Source organism: Typopeltis vanoorti, chromosome 25 (genome assembly GCF_054136105.1).
Source record: "Typopeltis vanoorti isolate ZY-2024b chromosome 25, IOZ_Tvanoo_1.0, whole genome shotgun sequence".
In the NCBI taxonomy this organism is placed as follows: domain Eukaryota; kingdom Metazoa; phylum Arthropoda; class Arachnida; order Uropygi; family Thelyphonidae; genus Typopeltis; species Typopeltis vanoorti.
In genome coordinates, this window is record NC_143573.1 from 26,677,018 (window position 1) to 26,704,235 (window position 27,218).

At 38.0% G+C, this 27,218-nt stretch overlaps 1 protein-coding gene across 1 annotated transcript in view; it reads right to left on the reverse strand.

Moving 5' to 3' along the window:
• The window catches only part of Glut4EF (Glucose transporter 4 enhancer factor), a 332,547-nt gene that overhangs the window by 73,500 nt on the left and 231,829 nt on the right, over window positions 1-27,218 (reverse strand). Inside the window, exon 4 of the mRNA XM_090414696.1 lies at window positions 19,931-20,031. Coding sequence (XP_090270822.1) covers window positions 19,931-20,031 — 101 coding nt within the window. The remainder of the gene's footprint in view (window positions 1-19,930; window positions 20,032-27,218) is intronic.

The window sequence follows — 27,218 nt, forward strand, 5'->3', positions numbered from 1 at the left end:
ACATTGAGGTTATGCAATAGACTACTCACCTCCACTTCATTAACCACAATTCCCGTATAATTTACTGGTTTATTCGTTTCTGCAATGTCACCACCTGGATGATCTACTTTTGCAAAGTGCTCACTCATTAACTCAACTATCTCAACTGATTCAGTTACCTCCCTACCATTGGCATTCTTTAAAATCAATCTGCCATGTACATTTTTCCTTTTACTTGCTACATATCTAAAAAACTGTTTAGGATTCTCTTTAGCCTGCATGGCCAATGTTCTTTCGTAATCCTTTTTTGCTTTTCTTACCACACTCGTCACCCTTCTGGCCTGCGCTTTATACCGTTCATGTGCCTGCCGGTCACCCTTCTCCTTAAATTCCCTCCATAGTTGTTTCTTTTTTTGCAACTCAAGCTTAATGGTGTTATTCATCCATTTAACCCCTACTTGATTTATTATTCGGACTCTAGGTATACAGTCAGCCATTGCTTCATGCAAGCACTTCTTAACTACCTCCCATGCACTATGAACTTCTAGTCCTTGCAGTTGTACATGCCATGCCACTGAACCAATCAAACTCCTAAGCTTGTCATACTTTCCCGCCCGATAATTCCACATGTACCCTGTCTTAATTGAAAATTCTACACCTTTAGCCACCTCCCAAGTTAAGACCCTATGATCACTCTCACCGATTGGTGGCAATGTGGTCATATTTGTTACAGCCAAATCCTCAGATGTAATTACTAGGTCAAGCACTCTCTGACCCCTAGTATTTTCCATTACATGCTGTCGCAGATAGTTATCCCTTAATAACCGCATAAAATCCAGTTCCTTCCTCCCGTGTGTCCTCTCCTCACTCCAATCGATGCGACCATAGTTGAAATCTCCCATAATAATCACCCTCCTTCCACCCATTTCTTCTATTTGCTTGTGCATACTGTCGCCACCATCTTTTCCATCACCTGGTCTATAGCAGCACCCAATTGTATATTTAGTTCTGCTAGCCACAATCTCACACCAAATGGCCTCAAATGTGCTCTTTTCTCTATCCTGCAATTCAACTTCTATTCTCCTTGGCTGGAGCTCATCAGCTATCATCAACAATACTCCTCCCCCCATTTTATTCTCTCTGTCATTCCTGAACACACTATACCCATTACATTCAATCCCACTAGTTATATCATCTACAGTCAGCCATGTTTCACTAATACCTATAACCTGTGGTCTGGAAGTGCCAACCATGGCCAAAAACTCTTCCTTCTTGTTCCTAATACTCCTAGTATTAGTGTACATGAATTTAAGACCCCCATTAGCCCCAACCCTACCTTGATGCCTTATATTAACTTGTGAAATTTAATGTAGAAGAGATTTTTCATAGAATGGACAGAGAGAGAGAGAGAGAGAGAGAGAGAGAGAGAAAGAAAGAAAGAAAGAAAGAAAGAAAGAGGAGTAGCACAAGAAGTCATCCCTAGAGACCGTTGACTATTTGTACCTACATGCTAGCTTGAACTCATTATAAGGTTTAATGGAATAAATACAGCATATATAAATAACTAAACACATGTTTAATCAATCCTATATTTCGTATTAGATACTGAGACATTGTCAGGGAAACAATATTAAAACTGCAAATACACACACAAAATTTCACAAAATAATAAGTGAAACAAGTGAAAAAGATGCTTCAAATCCTATGAGTGGTGTCCTCTTTGGCTAGCCTTTTTTTTGTGTCTAAACATACCTAAGAATTAAAGTTTCTCAAATCTTAGAAAGTTTTATACAGCTATGTTTATTAAGATTAGGAAGAGAAACAAATTTCAGCATCTTCTGATCATTTCCATTCTTAAACTCATAATTTTATTTTTCAAACTTCACACAACACACTATGGTCCCACATATACGACCAGAGAAGGCCTGTGACCCCAACAATTCATCCCCCCCCAAAAAAAAAATATATATATACACCAATAGTCTAAGTTTCTCTGGTTTTGCACTTCCATTCTCTTGAAAACTAATATTTTATTTAACACAAAATCCATTCAAGTGCAATCCACAAGCCCTTTGGTACTGAGAAAATTCAGTCCATACATCTCAAATCAGATGCCATTCTTCTTACACAAACATACACTTTACATTTGTCAACAGACTTGCAATCTTTATTCTCCCATCCTTTTTTTTTTTTTTCAATATAATCTTCTCTTAATTCAATACAACATTTATGTCATTTACACAAATTTTCAAAACAATGTTAGTAGGCATCTCAAGGTAAAGTGTTGAGCTTGGCAGTCACACTCTTCTGGAAAACCCCCACTGAAATAAAAATGGCATCTTTTTGAATTTAATTTTCAATTTCAGAAACAAATAAAAGTCCATGGAGATGATCAAGAACTGTGGTATATTTCAAAACAAGATACTGTTTTACATTTAACACACAATGTGCAAGCACACTTTTATGCAACAACAGCCAACTGTTTGTTCAGTTTTGCTCCCCCTCTCACTCGTCTCATGCAGTGGTTCAGACATTCCATGATGCTGAGATAGTACTGACTGTTAACTGTTTTGGTCCTCCAGAAAAATTCCTTATGAACAATTCCAAGAATGATGAAGAAAACAGTCAGCACTATTTTGAATCCAGACTTCTGCAGTCAAACCTTCTGCTGTCATGGAGCCATCAGTGATTGTCATTCCATGATTAGCCATTTTGTTTCTGAGTTGTACTGAAAGCACCACCACAATTCATCACTAGTCATGATTCTCTCTCTCTCTCTCTCTCTCTGAAATGGTCATTGATCCCATTTCAATGATATTCTCACTACAACAACATTATGCTCTCACTGCTCAAGAGTCAAAGAATGTGGAAGGAACTGCAAACAAATCTTTCTTTCCCTAAATTTTCCAGCAAAATTTCACAGGGTACTTCCTTTCTGATATTTAATTTCTGTGCAAGCATCTGAGTGGTGATTCAACAAGTGTGGAGTGACAAACATTCATGGCGTGACAAAATTCCTAGGGCCAGTCCTGCTGCAGACACCACCCTCTCAGGCAAGGCATTCCAATCATTCACAACTCTGCATGTAGAAAACCTGCTTCTAACTCCTCTGCCCACATCCTCCTTATATACAGCTTCCAGGGATGACCTCTGGTTGTCCCCTAATCTCCCACCATTTTCTGTAAAACCTTTTCAACACTGATCTTATAACAACCCTTTACTAACTTGTAGGTCTCAATCATATTATCCCTCTGCCTCCTACCCACTAGACTCTGTAAATTGCATCGCCTCAACCTTTCCTCATATTCGACATTCCAGAGATCAGAAACTACCATTGATGAGTACGTGAAATTTTTCTACATTTTTATCAGTCTGAACTGAGACATGCCTTCCTGGACAGTGATCGTCTATGAATCCCTACCAACTCAAAATTATGTGAACTACTCAAAAACCGATGTAGGTTATATGCAATGATCTCTTCACCGTTTTAAGATCATTAAATGTTTCTGAGGTAGATTTGCCTAGCTTAAAATAAAATTCTTTATCACTCATTCCATTTTCAAATTTTTGAAATCATCTTAAAAATTTGAGTGAAACAATGTTAAATTGACATTGTCTCTCTCACTGAAACAGCATCTACAAGAATTAATGAAGCAATCATAACACATTGTTTGATGGAAAGAGCACATTCTAGTGACTAATATAATGATACTATTTTGCCCAATTCTATTACAGCATGTCCCTAAAAAAACTGTCTTCTTATTTGACAGGCATATTATGTAGCACATACACAGCTTGTAATGTTTCCATAATTTTATACTTTCACCGATTAAACTAGCATCCACTTTCCTATGTCCATTTTGTCATTCCATTAAATCATCCTACAGGATAGTGACATCCTCTTTATTAACCATTGCCTTAATCAGATTTGCATCTTCAAACAACTGGATATTTCTCTTCAGACCATTTTCTATATCACATTAATATACAAATTAAACAGCAGCAGTTCAGGTACAGTGTTTTATGACACACACACACACACACACACACACACACACACACACACACACACACACACACACACACACACACACACACACACACACACACACACAGCTTATCATCTCCCTTGTAATGGATTCTGCTATTTTGTATACTACTCTGAATATAGATCATGTCATATGCTTTAGCAAAGTCCAGAAGTATCATCTGTAGCCATTTCTCTTATCCAACACAGCTGTCACTTTTTTATAGAAAGTGAGTAACACTGAACCTCCATAGCTCAGTCATTATAGACAAAGCCCTTTGGTCAGAAAGATCTAGGTTTGATTCATGTCAGTGACGTGAGGAACCTTTTCCTTGTCTCTTTTGATGAAAAGTGAGTTAGCCGGTCTCATATGGAGGTAGGGTTTTTTTTTCACCCAGAAAGTCAGGTTTTTTTTCCCTCAGAACAGGCAACTAGCCTGGTGAACACATGCGTGAACAGTGAACAGACATAGGACACACCGGGAGGCATAGGGCCAACCACCTTATTCTCGAGACAGTTGCAGTTGTAAGAATGTGAAATCATGACACTGTAAAAATGGTAGAAGAGGAGGATTAAGAAAGAAAGAAAGAGTACACTTCTGAACCAAGATTTATCCCTAGCAAAACTGTGCTTCTCTCTGTAGAGTACCATATTTTTATCCAACTATTCCTGAATTTTGCCTATGACAAACTTCTCTAATACTTTAGTCACCACTCCTGAGATACTGACTGGTTTATAGCTTGCTACATCTGTCGTGATGCCTCTTTTATGCAATGCAACTATTTTGCCATCTTTCCATTTGTTTTCACATTAAATTAACAGCTTGGTCAGAAACAATGACAATTTCCTTGGACTTTCTCTTAAATCCTACACAAACTTTATCTTTTCCAACATCCTTCTTCTATGATCCTAAGAGAATTGACAGAGAACAGAAATAAAGAGATTATAATTCCACTGTTAAACTTCTTGATCAGGCTGCATTTGGGCTACATGAAAATTTAAAGGACACAAAGAGATTTTGGTAAGGGTCCAAAGAAGTATGACTGTTACTAATTAATATTAACTGTTACTAATTAATAGTCTAACCAAGTGAAAAATAAACTTTTAACATCTTTCTCTAAATCCAGAGTAATTTAATAAAAAGGTGGCACACCGTTTGGCATCTCCTATAGGAGGAGATGACCTTGCTAATGCTTCTGCCTTGGTATCTCCACTTGGGCCTGGCTCCCACTGAAGAGACCTCAATAAAGGTCGAAACTAGTCTGGGTAGTGGCCCTTCCCTTAATGCATAACATTATACATATCCGTAAGGAGATGTGTTTTGCATTATGAGAGATACTGAGATAGGAGTGTTGGTAGCTTGCTCTGCCTTTGCAAGAAGTTGCCTGGTGTTGTACTACTTTACCCCAGTCCTGAAGATACTTTCAGGCACAAACTTTGTTTGCACACACTTGGATAAAGGATTAAACTAAATTTATTATGACTGTTACTGTTAGATCTCTCAAATGCTGGGTATGAGAACAAATGGGATGGGGAGGGAGGAGATCTGAACTGATCCAGAAGTTGCTCATATAGAGTGTGGAAGGTGAGGGAAGGAACAAGCTATCCTTCTGATACTTGTATAACAAGGATTTGAGGAAGAATACATAAGAATGTAGAGAGTGCAGAAACTGTAAGGAACAACTTACTGGTTCCAAGTATTTTGATTTGATGTCTGATGATAATGATGAAGATAATAAATAAGCTAGCAGTGAAACTTAAATAGTGTTATAATGATGTATGATATGAAAGCATGCTGTAGATGTAATTTCATCACCTAGTGTGAAACTTCCACCTTGTTTATTAGTCTTGAAATTTTTTGAAATAGTTCCATATCTGGTCTCCAGAGCACGATTTTCACATTAGCTACCCTCAGCTCCTGGTGCTAATGTGCCAGAGTCTACAAAGTTTCATTGATGGAAGCTATATAAATAAAAAAGAGGTATCAGAACAACCGTGCTCTATAATGATATGGACATGATATTTGAAGAGGGGGTGTGAGCAGGGAAGTGAAATTTTTGCATTCATATGCAAAAATAAGCAAAAACAGTTTTCAGTGTACATCTGTGTTTACAGCTTCTACCCATATCTGACAAATACCAATAGGTGTGGTAGTAGTAGTAACTGTAAGTTGGTCATGGGTCAATGATTAAAAGACTTGGAAGAATAAAGAATCTTAGAGTATGACTGATATTATGCAACTTTTTAATCATATGAAAATTATCATTATTACTATTATTATTACCCAAGACCCCATGGAGTCAAAGACTCATCTAGGAAGTCCTTTTGTCATACGCACATCTCATCATACCCCACACCTTAGACACACTCAAATTCTCTGCAGACCAGGGCCGGCTCTCCCGACGGTGCAACATGTGCATTTGCACAGGGCGGCAAGTTTTGGGAGAGTGGCAAAATTGGAATAAACTACACAAAAAATAAATAATAAAAAAGTCATTTATTCCTTCTCTGTTGAAACCAGACTTTAGAATCAAAATACATAAATGCAGTTGTGCAGTGATTGTTAATAATATTTTTTTGATACAGTTATTAGGCTTTGGCTTTTAAAATAATTTTAACATTCCAACATGTCTGATAAAAGAAAAAAACTATCAGGCACAGAATTTCACAAACGAAAATCAGAAAAAGAATGCAATATTCAGAAACAAAGTGGGGCTTTGCATAAATATCTAAAAACAGCTAATGTAGTGCAACAGAAAATAAGTGAAAGGTCTGAAACCAAAAATTCTGAGCTCGTGGCAAGTACTTCTAATTGCGATACCAGTAATGTCGATATTAGTAACAATGAGAGCAAAAATGAAACTGATTTAACATCATCCTCTTCAAAAAAATGAAGTCATAACTTGAAAAGAACTTTTATCCAGCAAGATGGAATCCCTCTTTAAGATATGCTGAAAGACTGGAAATCGCAATGAAAAGTCTGTCAGCAAGACCAAAAAGTGATTTCGTTTTTCTGCACAATACCGGCAATATTTGCAAACAGCAAGCATAGTCTTTCAAAACTAAAGCTTATTAAAACTTATTTACATTCTACAATGGCCGAAACTCGATTGTAAGGTCTTGCCATGATTTCAAGTAAACATGATATTGGTCAGAAATTAGATTACAGTGGCCTTATTTGTGATTTTGTAAATATGAAAGCAAGAAAAGTTTAGTTTTAAACAGTAGGTTTACATTTTAACAGTGAAAATGTAAACTAACTTATGTTAAGACATGACATGTTCTAAAATCCGAAAAAAATTTGATTTACCATAGTTACGTGTTTGTGAATTCAATTCTTCATTCTACATGATGTGATGAGCATTACTTACATGTAAGTTAATAGTAATACATTATAAAAACAATATTTTTAGGTTGTGTTGATAGTATTCGAGATATTAATGAATTTTGGAACAATAAAATTATTGATTTTTCAAATAAACTAACTTTTAATAATTGCCGCTTTGTTATAATTTAATTAAAATTTACAGCAGGTGCATTTACTCTGCATTTGATGGGTATACTTGTCTTTGCTTCATTTTAATTACCCATGCAGACGCACATTTTCAGAACAAAATTCCACCATTGAAGGGTTAATTGTCTTTCTCTCTTTCTGTAAAAAATATAGTTAATGATCATTTTTCATCATCTGGAATTTATTAGCTAATTAAAATTCATGTTAATGAATTTTAATTAGCTAATGTTACTATTCAGAATTTATGATCAGTCATGTTGAAAGCATAACTTAACACCATTGCTTGAAAGATATCAAGGTTTTTTTTTTTTTTTTTTTTTTTTTTTTTTTTTTTTTTTTAGGGATGAGGGCAGCAAAATATGCTATTTCACAGAGTGACAAAATTCCTAGGGCCGGTCCTGCTGCAGACGCCACCCTCTCAGGCAAGGCATTCCAATCATTCACAACTCTGCATGTAAAAAACCTGCTTCTAACTCACCTGCTCACATCCTCCTTATATACAGCTTCCAGGGATGACCTCTGGTTCTTCCCTAATCTCCCACCATTTTCTGTAAAACCTTTTCAACACTGATCTTATAACAACCCCTTACTAACTTGTAGGTCTCTATCATATTATCCCTCTGCCTCCTACCCACTAGACTCTGTAAATTGCATCTCCTCAACCTTTTCTCATATTCGACATTCCAGAGATCAGAAACTACCTTAGTCAGTCACCTCTGGCCCCTTTCCAACATCTCTCTGTTCTTTTGAAAAACCAGGTGACTAAATCAGCGCACAGTAGTCCATGTGTGGCCTAATCAGAGCCTTATACCATGGAACAAGAATCTCCTTACTTCTACAAGTTAGTGCCCTCCACATCATTCACAGAATTCTTTGCGAAAATACCTCACAATTTTGGCAATGTGTCCCCTAAATTTCAGATCCACTATCACCCCAAGATCTCTTATTTCCTCCACCTCCAACAATATATCCCCACCAAGTGTAAATTCTACGTCCCATCTTTTTTTTCCCAAAGTTTAAAACCTTATATTTTGCAACATTTAACTGGCATCGCTATTCCTGTGCCCATTCACTCAATCTATTCAAGTCTTCTTGTAAAGCCACAACATCTTCTCTACTCTTCATAGTTCATCCCAACTTTGCATCATCTGCAGACAACTGAATATCTGTATCCAAATCTTTTCCAATATCATTAACATACAGGTTAAACAGCAATGGCCTTAAGACTCCTCAGACACACCACTAGTGTTTTTCCTCTTCCGGGATATTGCTCCCTTATACACAACTCGTTGATACCTATCAGACAGCCAGTCTCCAATCCAATGCACTAATCTAACGTCCAATCCCCCCCCCACTCTAGCTGGACTATGAATTTATCATCCGATAATCTATCAAAATGCTTTGCAAAATCTATGTATCCCTCTCCTCTGTCCAATGATGCCATCACCTTATTGTAATAAGTAGATTACAAAACATTATCTCCTTGTAGTAAATCCATGCTTCCAATATCTTTGATGGAAGCATAGATTTGCTAAAGTGAGGTCATGTTTTAGTAATCTACTTACTTATTACAATAAGGTGAGTGTGGCGGTGAATTTGAGCTGTGCTGAAGAAAGTGATTTTTTAATCGGTAAATAGTCCGTTTTTTTACGTTTTTGCGTGACAAATTGTTTCTCAGAAATATGGGTGTACTATAGTGGTTGATTTTTGAAGTTAGTGCTGTCACGATTTTGTGCATTTTGTTTACCAAGAAGACGGGGCGGATGCATAACGGTGGAAGACAAGACGAAGCTAAGTTTTCATTACTGTATTTAGTTTTATTTCATTTATTTAGTGTACTTAATGTTTCGTTTTTCTTTTAATTGTTTATACTTTTCTTATTTATTTATACTCCCTAATACTTATTTAGCATTTATTTTTGACATTATTTTGAATAATTAACGATTACGCAAGTAGACCCTCGGCAGTAACAAATGATGGCAGATTCAGCTGCAGTCGCAAATCGCGTGCCGCCAAGTCCTCAGCCATTTAGGCACTCTATTATAAGCAATATAATAAGGGAGTTTGTGGCATGCAGTATTTGCAGCATGTATGAGTCTCAGGAATTGGATATCTGGCTTGTGAGAGAGGAGGGGTGCATGTGTGTGTGTTTAAAGTGCAGGCAGTGTGGAGAAAATAAATGCAGCAGATATCTCAATAACCAACCTTGTTGCTACAGGAACGGGAAATGAATACAGGAAGATGAGTAGTGTGATAGGAGAGAATGAAGAAAAAAATGTGAACGAGAAAATAATAGTTGATAGTGTAGAAGGCATGAGTGACTGTGAAAGTTTAGGAGATGGTTTTGTTTGGGAAAGTGAATTTCGATTTAGAGTGACTGACCTGCAGAGGGAGATAGAGGAGCTGAAAGAGGAGGTGGAATGTCTTGGGAGAAGTATGATAAATATGAAAGATGAGATTAGGAGAATGGAAGAGATAAATGCAAGACAAATCGGAGTAGGCGAGAGAGTTTTGGGAATGATAGGAGAGGAGAGAAATTTGCAAATGATAAAAGAGGAGAGAATGGAATTGGATGTGGAAATGCAAATGGAGAGAATGGAAACAGGAGAGAGAGATGGGAGTGCTAGAAGAGGAGAAAATGGAAACAGTAGGCGAGAGAGGTATGGAAGTGCTAGACGAGGAGAGAATGGAAACAGTACATGAGAGGGAATGAGAGAGGGGTAAGGGAATGCTAGAAGCGGAGAAAATGGAAACAGTAGGAGAGATGGAATGAGAGAAAGGCATGGGAGTGCTAGAGGAGGAGAGAATGGAAACAGTAGGAGAGAGAGGTATGGGAATGCTAGAGGAGGAGATAATGGAAACAGTAGGAGAAACGGAATGAGAGAGACGTATGGAAGTGCTAGAAAGAGGAGAAAATGGAAACAACAGGAGAGAGGGAATGCTAAGAGGTATAATGTATGGGGATTCAATGATCCGTGGTATTCAAGATAGGATGCGCGAGGAGTGTTTGCCAGGAGGAATGATAGAAAGGATGGCTTTAGCAGTTAAGAGAGGTGAAAGGGTGGATGAGATGATTGTAGTGGTGGGAACAAATGACTTGAGTGGTGGTGTAAATAGGGCAGCGAGATATGATATTCTTGCTTGAGGTGGTAGAAAGAAGACACTGAGAGAAAAGATAGTGTGTGTGTGTTGCCTAGGTATGATAATGATGAACTGAGCAGAAGAGCAGTAATATTGAATGACATAATAGCAATATTATTTTATATATTACTCTTGTATAATAGTCCTCTCTTGTCATTCAATATTACTATTGAATGACAAGAGAGGACTGGAATATGTGGATGCTTGGAGTACGTTTGAGGACAGAGAGGAATTGTATGCAAGAGACCACTTACATTTGAATGAAAGGACGTAGGCATCTGGAGAGATAGCTGTTCTGAAAAAGTCAGTGTGTCTCAGGGAGGATGGTAGCAGGGGTGGCCTCTTGTGGGAATGGGTACTTGGGAGAAGGGGGACGACATCAGGTAACACTGAGCTCAGTGGAGTCTAGAGGGTATAATGCTGGGAATAGAAACAACGGCATTTATATGCTATATAATAATGCCAGGAGTATCCGGAATAAGGAAGAGGAATTGGTGGCGCAGATAGCATCAGCTTGGCCAAATATTATTGGGATCACTGAGACGTGGTTGACAGAAGAGGATATAACAACAGGAATAAAAGTCGCTGGGTACAGCATTTTTCAGCAGAATAGGAAGGGAAAGCTTGGTGGTGGAGTACTGCTTATGATAAATGACGACCTATGTCCTCTAAGAATGGAGACTTTGGAAGACAGTGACACTAATGATTTTGAAAGCATATGGTGTGAGGTAGAGGTGAGCAAGACAGGATATTTAGTAAATGTCCCAGTAAATGTCAAAACAGACCCAGGAGTACAGAGGGTGGGAACCAGGAAATGTTTAGACAGTTGAGTTTGGCAAGTGCAAGAAGAATGATTGTTATGGGAGATTTTAACTACAGTAGTATAAACTGGGGAGAGGAAGATGCATGTAGCAATAAGGAAATGGAATTTCTAGAATTATTGAGAGACAAATGTCTTAGGCAACATGTAATAGAGGGAACAAAAGGTTCAAGAGTTTTGGGTTTGGTTATAGCATCAGAGGAGTTGATAATAACTCAGATGACATCTCTCCCACCAGTTGGAGAGAGTGACCATATGGTTTTGACTTGGAAAATGAATAGACATGCAGGAGTATCAAAGAGATGGGAACGTACGTGGAATTATAAGGCAGGTGATTATAATAGGCTAAGACGTCAACTTGGGGAAGTTTCGTGGAAGGAGGAATTGGAATGCCGGGATATCATTAGTGCATGGGAAATTATGAAAGAATATTTGTTAGCAGCAATGGTAAGCTGTATACCACGAGTGAACAAGAGGACACAATTTGGAGTAAATTGGATGACAAACAATATTAAACAGGAATTGCATGCGAAAAAGAGGCTGTAGAAGAGATATAAGGAGACGGTGAAGAGAAGATGCATGAAGAGTATAAGACACAGGCCAGAAGAGTGACTAATATGGTAAGGAAGATGAAACTGGAATATGAGAGGAGATTAGCCCTAAGATCCAAAGAAAATCCTAGGGAATTTTTTAGATATGTGGCCAGTAGGAAGAGAAATGATTGTGGAAGAATGATATTGTGGGATAAAAATGGGAATAGAGAATTGTTCAACGAACACTTTATTGGAGTATTTCATCCTGGATGGAGGAGTCAGTTTTAATGCTAGAGGGATAGGGCAGGTTCGAGGTTTAGAGTTACAGGAGGAGAGTGTGTTTCAAATACTGAGTACTCTGGATGTCAGTAAAGCTGTGGGACTGGATGGTATTTCACCACGAGTTTTGAGAGAATATGCTAGGGAACTGACAGTGCCTTTGACCTGGCTTTTCAATGAAAGTCTGGCTGCAGGAAAGGTGTCCGTGGAATGGAAGGAAGGTAAGATATTGCCATTGCATAAGGCGGTAGCAGACTGGAAGTGTCTAATTATAGGCCAGTTTGTGTGTCATCAGTAGTTAGTAAGATTTTGGAGAAAGTAGTGAAGGACTGTACATAGCATTCGGCAGATGAGGGTAATGTTATCTGTGATGGTCAACATGGAATTGTAAATGGGTGCTCTTGTTTTAGCTATATGCTAGCCTTTTATGATTAAGTTTCAAGAGCAGTAGATGAGGGAAAGGCATATTGCCAATTTCTTAGACTTAGCAAAGGCATTTGACAGGGTGCCACATGATAAGCTGATATTTAAGTTGCAGCACATGGGTCTGGATGTCAGATTGGTCAACTGGATTCAGGATTGGCTGTGTGATAGGTACCAGAGAGTTGTGTATGGTGGGGCAGTTTCAAGGAGGCAGAGGGTTACAAGTGGGGTCCCACAGGGTTCAGTCTGGGACCTATATTGTTTAACCTTTATATCAATGACATTGTCAGTGGATTGCAGGGGGATATTCAGTTGTTTGCGGATGATGTGAAGCTGGTAAAGATTATAAGTAATAGTGCAGATGTGGTAGTCCTGCAGGAGGATTGGAATAAGCTAGACAAATGGGCAAATGAATGGGGGGTGTCGGTTTAATGCAGCAAAATATAAGGTCTTGAGGTTTGGGAAACATTGATGGGACACTGCATACTCTATGGGAGGAGTTATACTGGAGGAAGTAGGGGAGATAAGAGATCTGGGGTCAATGATTGATAGAAACCTGAAATTTAAGGGACATATTGCAAAGGTGGTGAAGGTAACACAGAGGATTGCTGCAATAATGAGAAGGACACTGACCTACAGAGATAAAAGAGTCATCATTCCATTGTATAAGACCCTGATCAGATCACACTTGGACTATTGTTCTCAGATTTGGTCTCCAGGATTGAAGGGGATAAATTAACTGTGAAAAGGGTACAAAGGCAGATAACAAAGATGGTTTCAGGACTGTACAATGATAGTTATGAGGATCGGCTGAGGGAATGTGGACTGCAGAGTTTGGTGGATAGAACAAGGAGAGGTGATATGATTGAGACTGTTGAGAGGTGGTTACATGGTTGACACTAGGGAGTTCTTTCACTTGGTTGAACAGTGGGAAGGAGTGATGACAAGAGGCCATCCCTGGAAGTTACGAAAGCAAACTGTGAGCAAGAGGGTGAGGAGTGGTTTCTTTGCATGGAAGGTGGTTGAACCATGGAATGCATTGCCTGATGGAGTGGTGAGAGCGAGAACGGTGAATGAGTTCAAAGAGTGGTATGATAGACTTGTGTTTCTTGGGGGGGGGGGACCTCCCCTCGATGAGTCTTGATAGACTTTGTGTTTCTTAGGAAGGACCTCCCACGATGAGTATTTTGACTCCACGGAGGCCTGATTAATAATAATAATAATCATTGGCTGATGACTCGGATGATGACCCAATTCTAGATCCTAGTTCTCACCAGCTCCTCCATTACCTTACCCATAACATCTGACACACATTTAGGTCTACAATTTGATGATCGAGTTATATCACCTCCCTCATGAAGTGGCACAATCTTGCCCTCCTTCCACTCATTTGGAGCATGACCCAGTGCAAGACTCATATTAAAAAAATATGTCAAGGCAGGTTTCAACTCCCTGGCACATTCCTTCAGAATATGTGTTGATATATATCATGTTCTATAGCCTTATTAACATCAAGTTTGCTCAATTCCCCATATACCTCTTGCTCACCTACAGTTAGTCTCTCCTCCCCATCATCAACTGCTTTCAAACTCTCCATGATGTCACATTCACAAGAATGAGAACCCTTTATGAACTGCTCATTAGTATCTCCACTATATCTTCCACAGCAGTTGTTCTTATACCATTTCCTCCAATCAATGTCATCCTTCCATAATCTTCTTTATTTTTATTTTTGGCTGGCTTTCCTAGAATGTTAAGTCATTTAATTTATTATGGCCAAGCACACTGAATATAGAATATTACAAGTGATCTTGACACTTGTCAATATGTATAACAAAATTGCCATTAAGAAGGAGTTCTGTTGATAAGAATTCATATGAAAATTGTTTGTCACTCTGCACATCCCATAGTAAGGGATTTTTTCACACCACTTCATTATATATATATACATAGAAATGATTCAATACCTACCCTGATTCTTTTTTCCATTTCATCACCATTACCAGCACTGTTAAATGATAACCATACTTTTTAACAGTACTTTGACAGTATTATCTCACACCTCAATAATAAGTATACAAACCAAACCAATAAATACATTGTATAGCGATGTTTTATTGGACTCAAACTATCACTTGACATTATCAATGTAAATTGGATCCTGATAGACATAGTTATCTGAAGTTAGTAACTTGAAGTAAATCAGTAATTTAGATAGAAAGGAATTTCAAACAGAAAAAAATGTCACTGTTATAGCTAGCAAGCATATATAGGTGAGATGGAATGAGTGATCAACATCAGAAATTATTATTACGGGCAGCTCCAAGGAGTCCTTAGACTCATTGAGGGAGGCACAACATGATGTCAAGAACAACTATTCAACATTCACACAGTATCTATCATACTTCTCCTTGTTAGGTATGTTAGATACCTCCTCATTTACCGTCATGGCACCCACAGATTTTGGCAGCTTATTCCACTCATTTACCACTCTCCAAGTAAAAAACCTAGCTCTAACACTCTTGCTAACCACGGGTGGCCCCTAGTCCTCCCACTACCAGTCATATTCTCAAAAATATCTTCTGAATTAATCTTATAGAAACCCTTCAGTAATTTGAATGTCTCAATCATATCACTCCTTTTCCGCCTATCAACCAATTTCTGCAGTCTGCAAATCATCAACCTGTTCTCATAAGGTTCATTCCATAATCCTGCTGTTATCTTGGTCACGTGTCTCTGGATCCTCTCCACCTCCTTCCCATCGAGAAGAAACACTGGTGCCCATATCTGGGCACAGTAGTCTGGGGTCTTATCAAGGCTCGATACAGAGGAACAATAACCTGTTTGTCTCTGCTCGTTAAAGTGTTTTTCAGCAACCAAATGATTTGATAGGCTGATTTTGCCACTTTTGCAGTGTGTCCCCTAAACTTCAACTCCCTATCCACCAACAATCCCAAATCCCTAGCCTCGTCAATCTCCTGGAGTACAGTTCCATCAGTGTAATATACTGCTGCTAATCTTTTCACCCCAAAATGCAAAACCTTAAATTTTTCCACATTAAATTGACATCCATTCTCCTTAGCCCAGTCCTCCAAACTATCCAAATCATCCTGCACAATTCTGACATCCTGAGGCATTTACTATTGCTCTACCTAACTTTGCATCATCCACAAACAGATGCACAGTTCCTCTCAGATCCTTTCCTATATCGTTAATGAATAAATTAAATAGTAGTTGTCCTAGAACAGAACTCTGCAGCACACCACAAGTCACAGGCCATCTTTTGGACTCTACTCCTGAATAATCCACTCTCTGATATATCACAATCCACCATTCTCCTATCTATCTCACCAACCCTATATGCATTCTCATATGCTGCAGTTTACTGATTAGAATTCCATGTGGTATCCTATCAAAGGCTTTAGCAAGGTCCAGTAGAATCACTGTAAACCCATTACCCTTATCCAGTTCAGCCATCACTGTGTTATAAAATGTGAGCAAGTTACTGAGGCATGATCTACTCTTCACAAAACCATGCTGTTCCCCCCCCCATAGAGTATCCCATTTTCATCTATCCAATCTTGTATTTTACTCTTGACTATTTTCTCCAAGACCTTGACAACAATTCCTGATATGCTGATCGGCCGGTAATTTTCAACAGCGGTCTTGGAATCTCCTGTATGCATGAGAACTATATGCGTGGATAGGCTTATGTGTTCGTCAGACATTTTTGTAATAGATTTCACGGTTTGATATGAACACAGATGATTAAGAAAATCACTATTTATTAACTGAAAAGCTAATATTTTGCTGGTATTATATCCAGCATTTTCAGAGTACACAACACAAAGTTTGTTACAAATGCAAAACAACCACAATTCGGTGTAATTGCTTTTACTGGCCCCACTGTTACACCGGATTGTGGTTGTTTTGCATTTGTAACAAACATTGTGTTGTGTATTCTGAAGATACTGGATATAATACCAGCGAAATATTAGCTTTTAAGTTAATAAATAGTTATTTTCTTAATCATCTGTGTTCATATCAAACCATGAAATCTATTACAAGCATGAGAACTATTTTCCACTCTTTCTACCCGCTCGGGACTAACCCAAACCCGAGACTCAAATTCAACAAAATGGTCAAAGGCACTGACAACTCTTTAGCCGCTTTTTGTACGACACGAGCTGATATACCATCCAATCCCGCAGATGAATTGACATTGAGGTTTTGTAACAGACTATTCACCTCCACGTCATTCACTACAATTCCCGTATAAGCTGTTTGTTCTTCCATTTCTGCAATGTCACCACATGGATTATATACTCTTGCAAAGTACTCACTCAGTAATTCTACTATATCAACTGATTTGGTTACCTCCCTACCATTGGCATTCTTTAAAATCAACCTGCCATGTACATTTTTTCTTTTACTTGCAACATATCAAAAAAACTGTTTGGGATTCTCTTTAGCCTGCATGGCTAATGTTCTTTCATAATCTGCTTTGCTTTTCTTACCACACTTGTTACCCTTCTGGCCTGGGCTTTATACCGATCATGTGCCTGCAGGTCACCTTTCTCCTTAAATTCCCTCCACAGTTGTTTCTTTTTTTCAGCTCAAGCTTAATGCTGTTATTCATCCATTTAATCCCTACTTGATTTATTATTTGGACTCTAGGTATATAGTCAATCATTGCCTCCTGCAAACACTTCTTAACCGCCTCCCATGCACTATCAACATCCAGCCCTTGCAGTTTTACATGCCATGGCACTGAACCAATCAAACTCCTAAGCTTGACATACTTTCCAGCCCGATAATTCCACATGTACCCTGTCTTAATTGTAAATTCCACACCTTTAGCCACCTCCCAAGTCAAGACCCTATGATCACTCTCACTAATTGGTGGCAATGTAGTCATATTCGTTACAGTCAAATCCTCAGATGCAATTACTAGGTCAAGCACTCTCTGACCCCTAGTATTTTTCATGACATGCTGTTGCAGATAATTATCCCTTAATAACCGCATAAAATCCAATTCCTTCCTCCCATGTGTCCTCTCCTCCCTCCAATCAATGTTACCATAGTTGAAATCTCCCATAATAATTACCCTCCTTCCACTCATTTCTTCTATTTGCTTATGCATACCATCTCCACCATCTTTTCCATCACCTGGTCTATAGCAACACCCAATTGTATATTTTGTTCTGCTAGCCTCAATCTCACACCAAATGGCCTCAAATGTGCTCTTTTCTCTATCATACAATTCAACTTCTATTCTCCTTGGCTGCAGCTCATCAGCTATTTTCAGTAATACTCCTCCTCCCATTTTATTCTCCCTGTCATTCCTGAACACACTATACCCCTCACATTCAATACCACTAGCAATATCATCTTCAGTCAGCCATGTTTCACTAATGCCAATAACCTGTGGTCTGGAAGTGCCAACCAAGGCCAAAAATTCTTCCTTCTTGTTCCTAATACTCCTAGCATTAGTATACATGAATTGCAGACCCCCCATTAGCCTACCTTATCTTAATGCCTTACTTACCTTAATCCCTACCTTAATGCCTTATACTAACTATCCCATTCTGATTTGTTGTCCTTATTTGCTTGGGCATATTATACTCATTCATACACTCAACTGCCTCCCTAAGGTCTGCATATCTACCCCCCCTTAATAAATCTAGTTTTCCTGAATCTGTACATCCACTTCATTCAACAACACTTTTTCAAGTCTCCTTACACTGAATCCATTCAAATGCAAACCATCCGTCTTATATAGATCCTTTCGCCTATCGAACTCACTCCACGTCCACAAATTCCACAACACTTATCCTGCATAACCCATGCATAAAGTCATTTGCAATTATGGCCCTCCTTCTATACTCTTCACTGTCATGCCGTGGCAAAAGACTAATCATTCTAACTCTCTCACTCTTTTCTTTTGCTACTTCAAACAATTCATTCAGGTCCTCTATCATTTCCATTTTATCTCCTTTCAAATTATTCGTACCTGCCACCACTATCATTTCTTTCACCCTTTGCTTTTACTCCCTAATAGACTCACTTATGTCCTTAATGGTCGCACCAGGTTGGTATGATTTTGTCAAATTCTCTGCTATCACACCTCGTACTAACGAATCTCCATACAGCATGATAGTATGATAGGAAAAATACTCTTATTTTTCCTATCATACTTTTTTTATTGGCTGGTACACTCAGTAGACATTTGTGCATACGCTCCAGCTGCCGCTTTGCTCTATGTATCGCTCCGCTCAACAGCGTGATCTCACTCATTGCATCCATCTCATCTTTTTTATTATCTATTAAACCATTAATTTGCTCTGTATTAATACCTTCATTCACACTTTCTACATTCACGCCCTCAGCTCTCTGGTACAACCTCGCAATTTCTTATCATATCGCTATTTTCTACATTCTGAAATTTGACAAAAATATCACACTCTCGACCTGAAATACACTTTAATTCCTCATTTTCCTTACATTGAATGAGGGGCATAAACATTATATTCATGACATTCACTATGGTAAAGTAAGCTCTTTCTAATGATGTACTGCAAACAGTGTCAGACTGTTGCAACTCATCAGCACATAGTATAAAAGATTCAAAGAAACCTGCAAGGTCATTATAATACAACCAAACTATCAGAAACGATGGCTTTAGAATTTCTAAAGTATGGATGGCTCATATTCATCCCTTTCATTAACTCATATAGCATTTACAGATCATTCAGATGACCAGCCATATGTGATTCATTCAACAACAACAATGGCCACAGCTACATAGATATCAGTATTTCAGGAAGCAGAAGACAACATATGACATAATACCAAAAAAATAAATAAATTATTTCCATTATTATCAAATCAGAGTAGATGATTTTTGCCTTATTTCCCCAAGTTTTTAAAATGTCATATGACCATGCTCTATTAATAACCATGTCTGTTCCCTATTTGAACTGTTGTTGAATGAAGACCTGAATTTCGAGGACAATCCTGATAACTCTGCATGAAAATAAACAACTCATCTTTAGTTGATGGTTTATAGATATGAAAACCCAGCTCTTTCCCAAAGACATATACTGCTTTATCATTCTGACTGCAATGGAGAAGAAATGAAATTTAAAAAAAAAAGAATTAGTTAATTGTGATTCTAACAACAAAATGGTCAGAATTAAAATTTGAACTCTTACCCAAGATGCTGTGTCCGCACATGTTTCTCTATATCATCACACTGAGTATACTGTTTTCCACAACCTGGCCAAGTACATTGAAATACTATTTTGGCAAGGCCCTATAATAATAAAAACAGAACATTGAAATGTAAGTATCAGTTGTTGTTGTTTTCAGATATACTACTTTTCATTTAAAATAAGAATTGGAATAACAGCAACAATATTATTATTCAATTTTTGATTTCAGCCATTTTGAGTAAGACTACAAAACTGGTCCGAAGATAATATAAATATCTATAGGGGTCCATTCTATTTGGAGGAAGGCCGAAGAACAAGAAAGTAATTGTTGAAAGTGAAGAAATAAAAGTGGCTATGAAAAGAATGAGAGATGAATGAAATCACCGAAAAGGCTGAAAACTGTGATACCAGGAGATGCGAGATAAAGATATGGGCAGTGTTATAAAGGATGTGAGAATTGAACAGGTACAAACAAGGTACTACAAGTAAGGCCAGTAGGGAATGTTACTTACTGAGATCACAGAAAAGAGAACAAGAACAGAGATAAGAGCACAAGGTGCAGAGGTGTGAGTTTGTAACTGAGTATAAAACTATACCATTCATAGCTGTGAAATTATGGTGTATTTAGCATATATAAGAAGCAAATCCTCAGTTCTATAAGTGGTAAAATATAGGTGAAATGAAGGTCAGAGATGGGATTTGCCATCTTGGTTAACCAAGCTAGCAAATTTGCATCAAATCTCACTGTTGGTGTGGATGTCTGTAAATATTAGTAAGTGGTACAGTATTTCACTGACAAGTGAGAGACCACTATTCTGTTTAATGCAGGCATGAAGTGGCTTCGAAAAAAAGTTTTGCTTTTGGACTTTAGAGTAGAATTTCCAGGGGATAAAAAATTAAATGGCAGTGTGAGAAGTTGGAAAGATTACTACTGAAAGAAACAGATTATTATTATTATTATTACCCCAAGACCTCATGGAGTCAAAGATTCATCTGGGAGGTCCTTTTATCACACACAGAGCTCATCATACTGTGCCTTGAACACATTCAAATTTCATCAGAGTTTACAGAGAACAAGACGTGGCTTGCGAGGGCATTGGCTTGGATCCTATTATAAGAGATGTCTCTTTTGTGCTCTTCAAGACAGAGAAAGATTGATTTATCAGTTTGTCTGTAGTAAGGTTTACCACAACTACAAATAATTCTGTATACTCTTGAGAATTGAAGATGGTGATATTTTTCTTTAGGCTGAATAAGGATAGATCAGAGTTTTGGTAAAGTAGAGAAGCACATTTTGATCTTGAACTTTTTTAAAATTCTAGCCAGTTTGGGGGGAGGGGGAACTAATGTAAGGCAAGGAGATGTAAGCTCTGGGGATAGTAGAATCTTCATTAGTTTGTTGACAATGGGGAAAAAGAAGTTGTCATGCAATTTGCGATAGCTGGTGATAGCTTTATCAAGATTTCGTGGACTTCGAAGCTTTGTTCCATATCAGGATCAGTATCAAATAAAATTTCCTTAGCATGCTCAATATGATTGAAAACTAGCTCAAATTCTTCTGAAGTTAATTTCTTAGTCGTAACGTTATCTTCTTGTTTGTACTCCTTATCTTCTTCATATGCACCCTGTTCTTCTAGGTGAAGGAGATCATTCTCGCTTAACTGTTCTGAATGGGAATGGAGCAAGTTTCTCACATCTTCATTATCCTTCATTAAATCCAAGTTCTTTTCCAATTGTGCTGATTTCTTCAATAATGTCAAATCTTGGATTTTGCGCAGGATAAACTGACATAGGCTTGAGTTTAAAGTTGCCTTCTGCACTGGCTCCTAAAAAAAGCATAAGACAATGTCTAAATACTTTGTATCCTGGTTGAGATGCTTCCATTTTAGCTAGGAAAGTTTTTGTTGGCATACGCTTCCAAAAGAGACCAGTTTCATTGACGTTGAATATTTGATGACAGTCATAATCAGCCTCCTGAATTATCCTTTGCAATTCTTCAGGAAACCTGGCAGCAGAATCTTTATCAGCAATAGCAAATTCCACAGTTATTCTTACGTTAATGCAGTCCAGCTTGATTTTTAAAATGGTCAAACCATCCTAAACTCACAGTAAAGCTTTCACATTCCTATGGAAATCTGGTCTTGGTCTCTTTCAAATGATGTAAAAATATTCAGAGCTTTTGACTGAATATTCCTTGTACTAAGAGGTATTATTTTTCTGGTTACAATATCAATCCAGAGTGATAGAAGACATTCCATCTAAATCATAAAATGGCTTCTATTTCGGGGCATGCTTAAAGAAGCAGTAGCAACTTTTCTTTGTTATTTGTATTCTTTGCTCTTATTTAATATAGTCCGAACTGTAGACTTGTTGTATCCCAGATCTAGCACACTCATTGTATTACTAGCATCACTTTCACATCTCTTAATGACTTCCAGCTTTTCCTCTAGAGTAATTACTTTTGTTCTCTTTTTTATTACTGCCACTTTCTTTATCAGTCTCTCTCTTTTCCATTTCAGGGGTTGAATATAATAAAGCCTTACAGGTATCTAAATTAAAACAAAATGAAGGAAAAGTGATTGAGCAAGAAAACAGAGTTTGCATGTGCACTTGTGGTGATAGCTTTGAGTCAACTGCCGAGTGTCGCTGGCCACAGCCTGCAGCACGGCCATTGCCCACTACATTGACAAGTGCCACCGCTCGCTGCACACTGGAGACAAAAATGTTTGCGTAGTGTAAAAAAAAAAACGTTAACTGATTAATCACTCGTTTAGAGCTAGAATCAGTATCGTTTCGCTCAATCACTAACTGATTATCATGCATATCGAATTTGTGTTAAGCGAGGTTTTCCTCATATAATTTATTAAGATACTGATATTTTGCTGGATTTCAAATCATCATCCTCCAAGAAAAAAAAATAGTTGTCACAGAACAGAAAACAGTAGCAATCGAATAACTACTGAAACACTTCAAAACAGGGTGCTTAAGGGTCAAAGCTGTATAACTGAGAGGAGACCTCCACATAGCATTTAAAGGAATGCGGAGAACCGACCAGGGCTTCTGACATAATGTCCAATCCTCACCTTCACATGGTGCACCCTGTTGGGTATCTACTTGGATACTGAACGAACGAGGATGGGCTGGCAATTTGGGATTTAGCCGACCAAATTGTATTCTTATTGGTTAAATCAAAATAAAAAATGATGGTACAACATGACAAAATTTCATGCCAGCTGGGGCATCACCCGGTAGTAGAAAAAGACATCAAAGGCTTGAAATGTGGAAAGGCAGCAGGAGTAGATGATATTCAACCAAAAATGCTGAAGTATGGTGGTATAAGAGTCTTACAGTGGCTGCACTGCATAGTTCAGAAAGCCTGTACAGAGGGACGAATTCCGGATGATTGGACTAGAGCTCTATTAGTACCCATATATAAAAAGGGAAATAAAACTCAATGTAAGAATTACAGAGGTATTTCCCTACTGAGTGTTCCTGGCCAAGATCTATGCAAGTATACTTGAGAAACGTTTGAGAACAGTTGTGGAAGAAAAGCTTGGTGAAGAACAAGCTGGATTCAGGCCAAATAGAGGCTGTCAGGATCAGATCTTCACTTGACGACAAATAGTCGAGAAAGCATGGGAATATAAAAAAGATCTGTATTTAAGTTTTGTCGATTTGGAAAAGGCATATAACAAGGTGCCAAGAGAGAAGCTATTCAATACGCTACAGTTATATGGTGTCAATGGGGCATTATATCAAGCAATACTTAGTCTTAATTTGAGTTGTAAGTCGGCAGTTAGAATTGAAGGAAGTACAGGATTAATGTTAAATCTGGTGTGAGACAAGGATATACATCATCCCCTCTGTGATCCATATAGATAATGAATAACATTATGAAGGAAAGTGGTATTAAACATGATATCAAAATTGGAGATGTTAATGTCAGCTCTTTGCTTTATGCAGATGACATTATTCTTCTAAATAAATCCACTACAAGTCTGCAAGATTCTCTGACTAAATTGAATAACTGTTGTAATAGATATGATATGAAGGTCAGCAATAAAAAGACAAAGACAATGAAAATAAGCAGAATCATTGAAAATGTCAACTGTGTTTTGAATGGAGAACCTGTGGAACAAATAAAACATTTCAGCTACTTAGCCATGATTTTTTGTGAAGATGGTAAATTAAATATAGAAATATGCAACAGAATCAGCAAAGCTGGTATGGTGGGAAGTCAATTGAATAAATTCATATGGAATAAGAGAGAAATTAGTCGGAACACTAAATTAGTTGTATACAAGACAGTGTTCAAACCAGTTTTAACTTATGGATCTGAGAGCTGGGTCAGAAGTAAAATACTTGACCAAAGACTAGAGACTGCTGATATGAGAGTCCTGAGAAAGATTATAGGCATGAACAGATGGCATCAATGGCAATATCATATTAAAAACGAGGATATTAGGAAAGAACTTGACATTGTCAGCATCCAGGAATGCGTTAGCAGAGCTAATCTCAGATGTATGGTCACTTAAACAGAATGGGCAAAGAAAGGTTAGCAAAACAAGTGTTCTTTGCAAGGTTGGCAGCAAAATGACCCAGAGGAAGACCAAGATATAGGTGGATTGATACAGTACAAAGTGCCTTAGATGATAGAAATATAAGATCTGATAATGTTGGAGCCTTGACACGTAACAGACTGATTTGGAGGAAAATTGTAGATAGGAAGTTAGTAATGATGTAATTATTTCCACATAGTACTATCATATCCTGTACACCCCTTGAGGTTACATGGCAGGAATTTGATGATGACGATGATGATGATGACACTTCAAAACTTTAAAAGACAAAATATATCACAGATAACAGATTTAGTGAGTTCAATAAATGGTAACTACTGCAGAAGACATTGTTCAGGTATTCAGTGATCAATTTATAAGGGTGTTCAATCAGGGTGGAATCATGAAGAAATTAAGTGTAAAGGACATAGGAGGGGATGGCTTAATTGTGAGTAAGTGGGAGGTATTTGAGGAAATAAATAACCTTGGTGTCAATAAGGCGATACGATTTGATGACATATCCATGCATCTTAAGGGAATGATCCAGAGAATTGACTGTAGCATTGCCATACTTGTTTAATAAACATCTTGAAACAGCACAGGATCCAAGGGAGTGGAAGGAGAGTAAAATTGTTTCACTACATAAAGGTGGTGATAAGGCTATAACTTCAAATTACAGGCAGGACTGTATATCGGATATTGTGGTGAAGGTACTGGAAAGATTGGTGAGAAGTAGGATACAGAAATGGGCTGATAACAGCAGTATTCTCTGTGGTTATCAGCATTGGTTTGTTAAGGGAAGATCATGCTTCACAAATTTACTTATGTACTATAACAAGGTGAGAAATACCTTGGACAAGGAACATGCATATACAGTGGTGTACTTAAATTTTGCAAAGGCTTTAGATAGACTGCCACACGACAAGCTCTTAAATAAATCGAAACAGATGGAATCGGACAACAGACTTTTGAGTTGGATCAGTGACTGGCTGATAGGTATCAGAAAGTTGTATATGGGGGTGCAGTATCCAGAAAGAGAAAGGTCACTAGTGATGTGCCACAGGGGGTCAGTTTTTGGGCCATTGCCGCTCAATTTGTATGCTAATGAAATTAGGATGGGATGAACTAGTGATATGCAGCCTTTGCAGATGATGCAAACTGGAGAGAGCAATGCAGAGTCAAGCAGATGTTATGGCCATACAAGAGCACTTGAATAGATTGAATGAATGGGCAGAAAAATGGAACTGTTAGTTCAATGTTGCAAAGTGTAAGGTTTTGAGATTTGGTAAGCAATGATGGGATGCAAAGTATACGCTTGGTGGGGAAACTTTAATGAAAGTAGAGGAGATGAGAGATCTAGGAGTGATGGTGGACAAGGACATGAAATTCAGGGGTCATTGCACAAGTTGTGAAGACTTCACATCAGATAATGGCAATGATATAGAAGACCCTGACATGCAGAAATAGAGAGGTAATGATGACATGTATAAAACCTTGACCAGGTCTCATATGGATTATTGTGCACATATTTGGTCACCAGGTTTTCATGGCGACAATGATATGTTAGAAAGGGTCCAGAGAATATTCACAAAGTTGGTCAGTGGTCTTTGGAATGTGGAGTGCAAGGACAGATTGAGAGAATGTAAGTTGTAAAGTCATGAATAGGAGGAATGGGGGGGGGGATATGAATTAGCCATATATGCTAGTCAGGGATTGTTATTGGGTCAACATGATGGAAGAGATTTTTCATAAAATGTGAAAGGGGATAGAACAAGAGGCAATCGCTGGAAACTATATAAGGATGGTGTGAGCAGAGAAGTGAGGAATAGGTTCTTTGCATGGAGAGTGGTTGGTGAGTGGAATGCATTGCATGAGTTTGTTGTGGGTGTAGATGCATTGAATAAGTTTAAAGCACAGTTGGATAAGCATTGTGTGCAATAGTATGTACCTCCCACGATGAGTCTCTGACTCCATGGAGGTCAAATGTTAATAATAATAATGAGTCTGACTATGAGACAGGTATCAGCAAAGTTGTTTTTGAGAAAGCACACACACTAGCAGTGCACCACAGGGATATGTCCTGGAGCCACTACTGTTTAATAATATGTTAATGATCTTAAGTTAAAATAGAGTTATGCATGATGCAAAGTAGAGGAGAATAATAAGGAGTATAGTAGTTGTTATGGCTTTACAAGAGCATCTCCAATGAATTGAAATGAACTGAACTGACAAGACAGCACAATGACTACCTTTCCAGCCACACTGTTGTCTATCAGTCTCCTCAATAAGTTACTAATATCCTCATGTTTTTCTTCTGTCTCTAATCAAATCATTTATTTCCACAGCAACCAGTAAATTTCTTGCCCATATACAAAGAATCAATGAACTTATTCATCTTCCAGTTGGAAAACACACCTTGTGCACCCATCTTTCATCATACTATTAATTATAGCATCTTCAATAGCCTCACTCTCAAGTCAATCATTCTTTTCCTATACTTGAATAAATTTAGTTTAATCCTTTATCCAAGTGTAAGCAAACAAAGTTTGCACCTGAACCAAGTGCAAAATAAACTTCCAACATCTTTCTCTAAATCCAGAGTAATTCAATAATGAGGTGGTACACCTGTTGGCAACTTGTGTAGGGTAAATATGACCTCTCCTATTGCTTCTGCCTTAGTATCTCCACGTTTGGGTCTGCCTTCAACTGACTAGACCTCAATAAAGGTC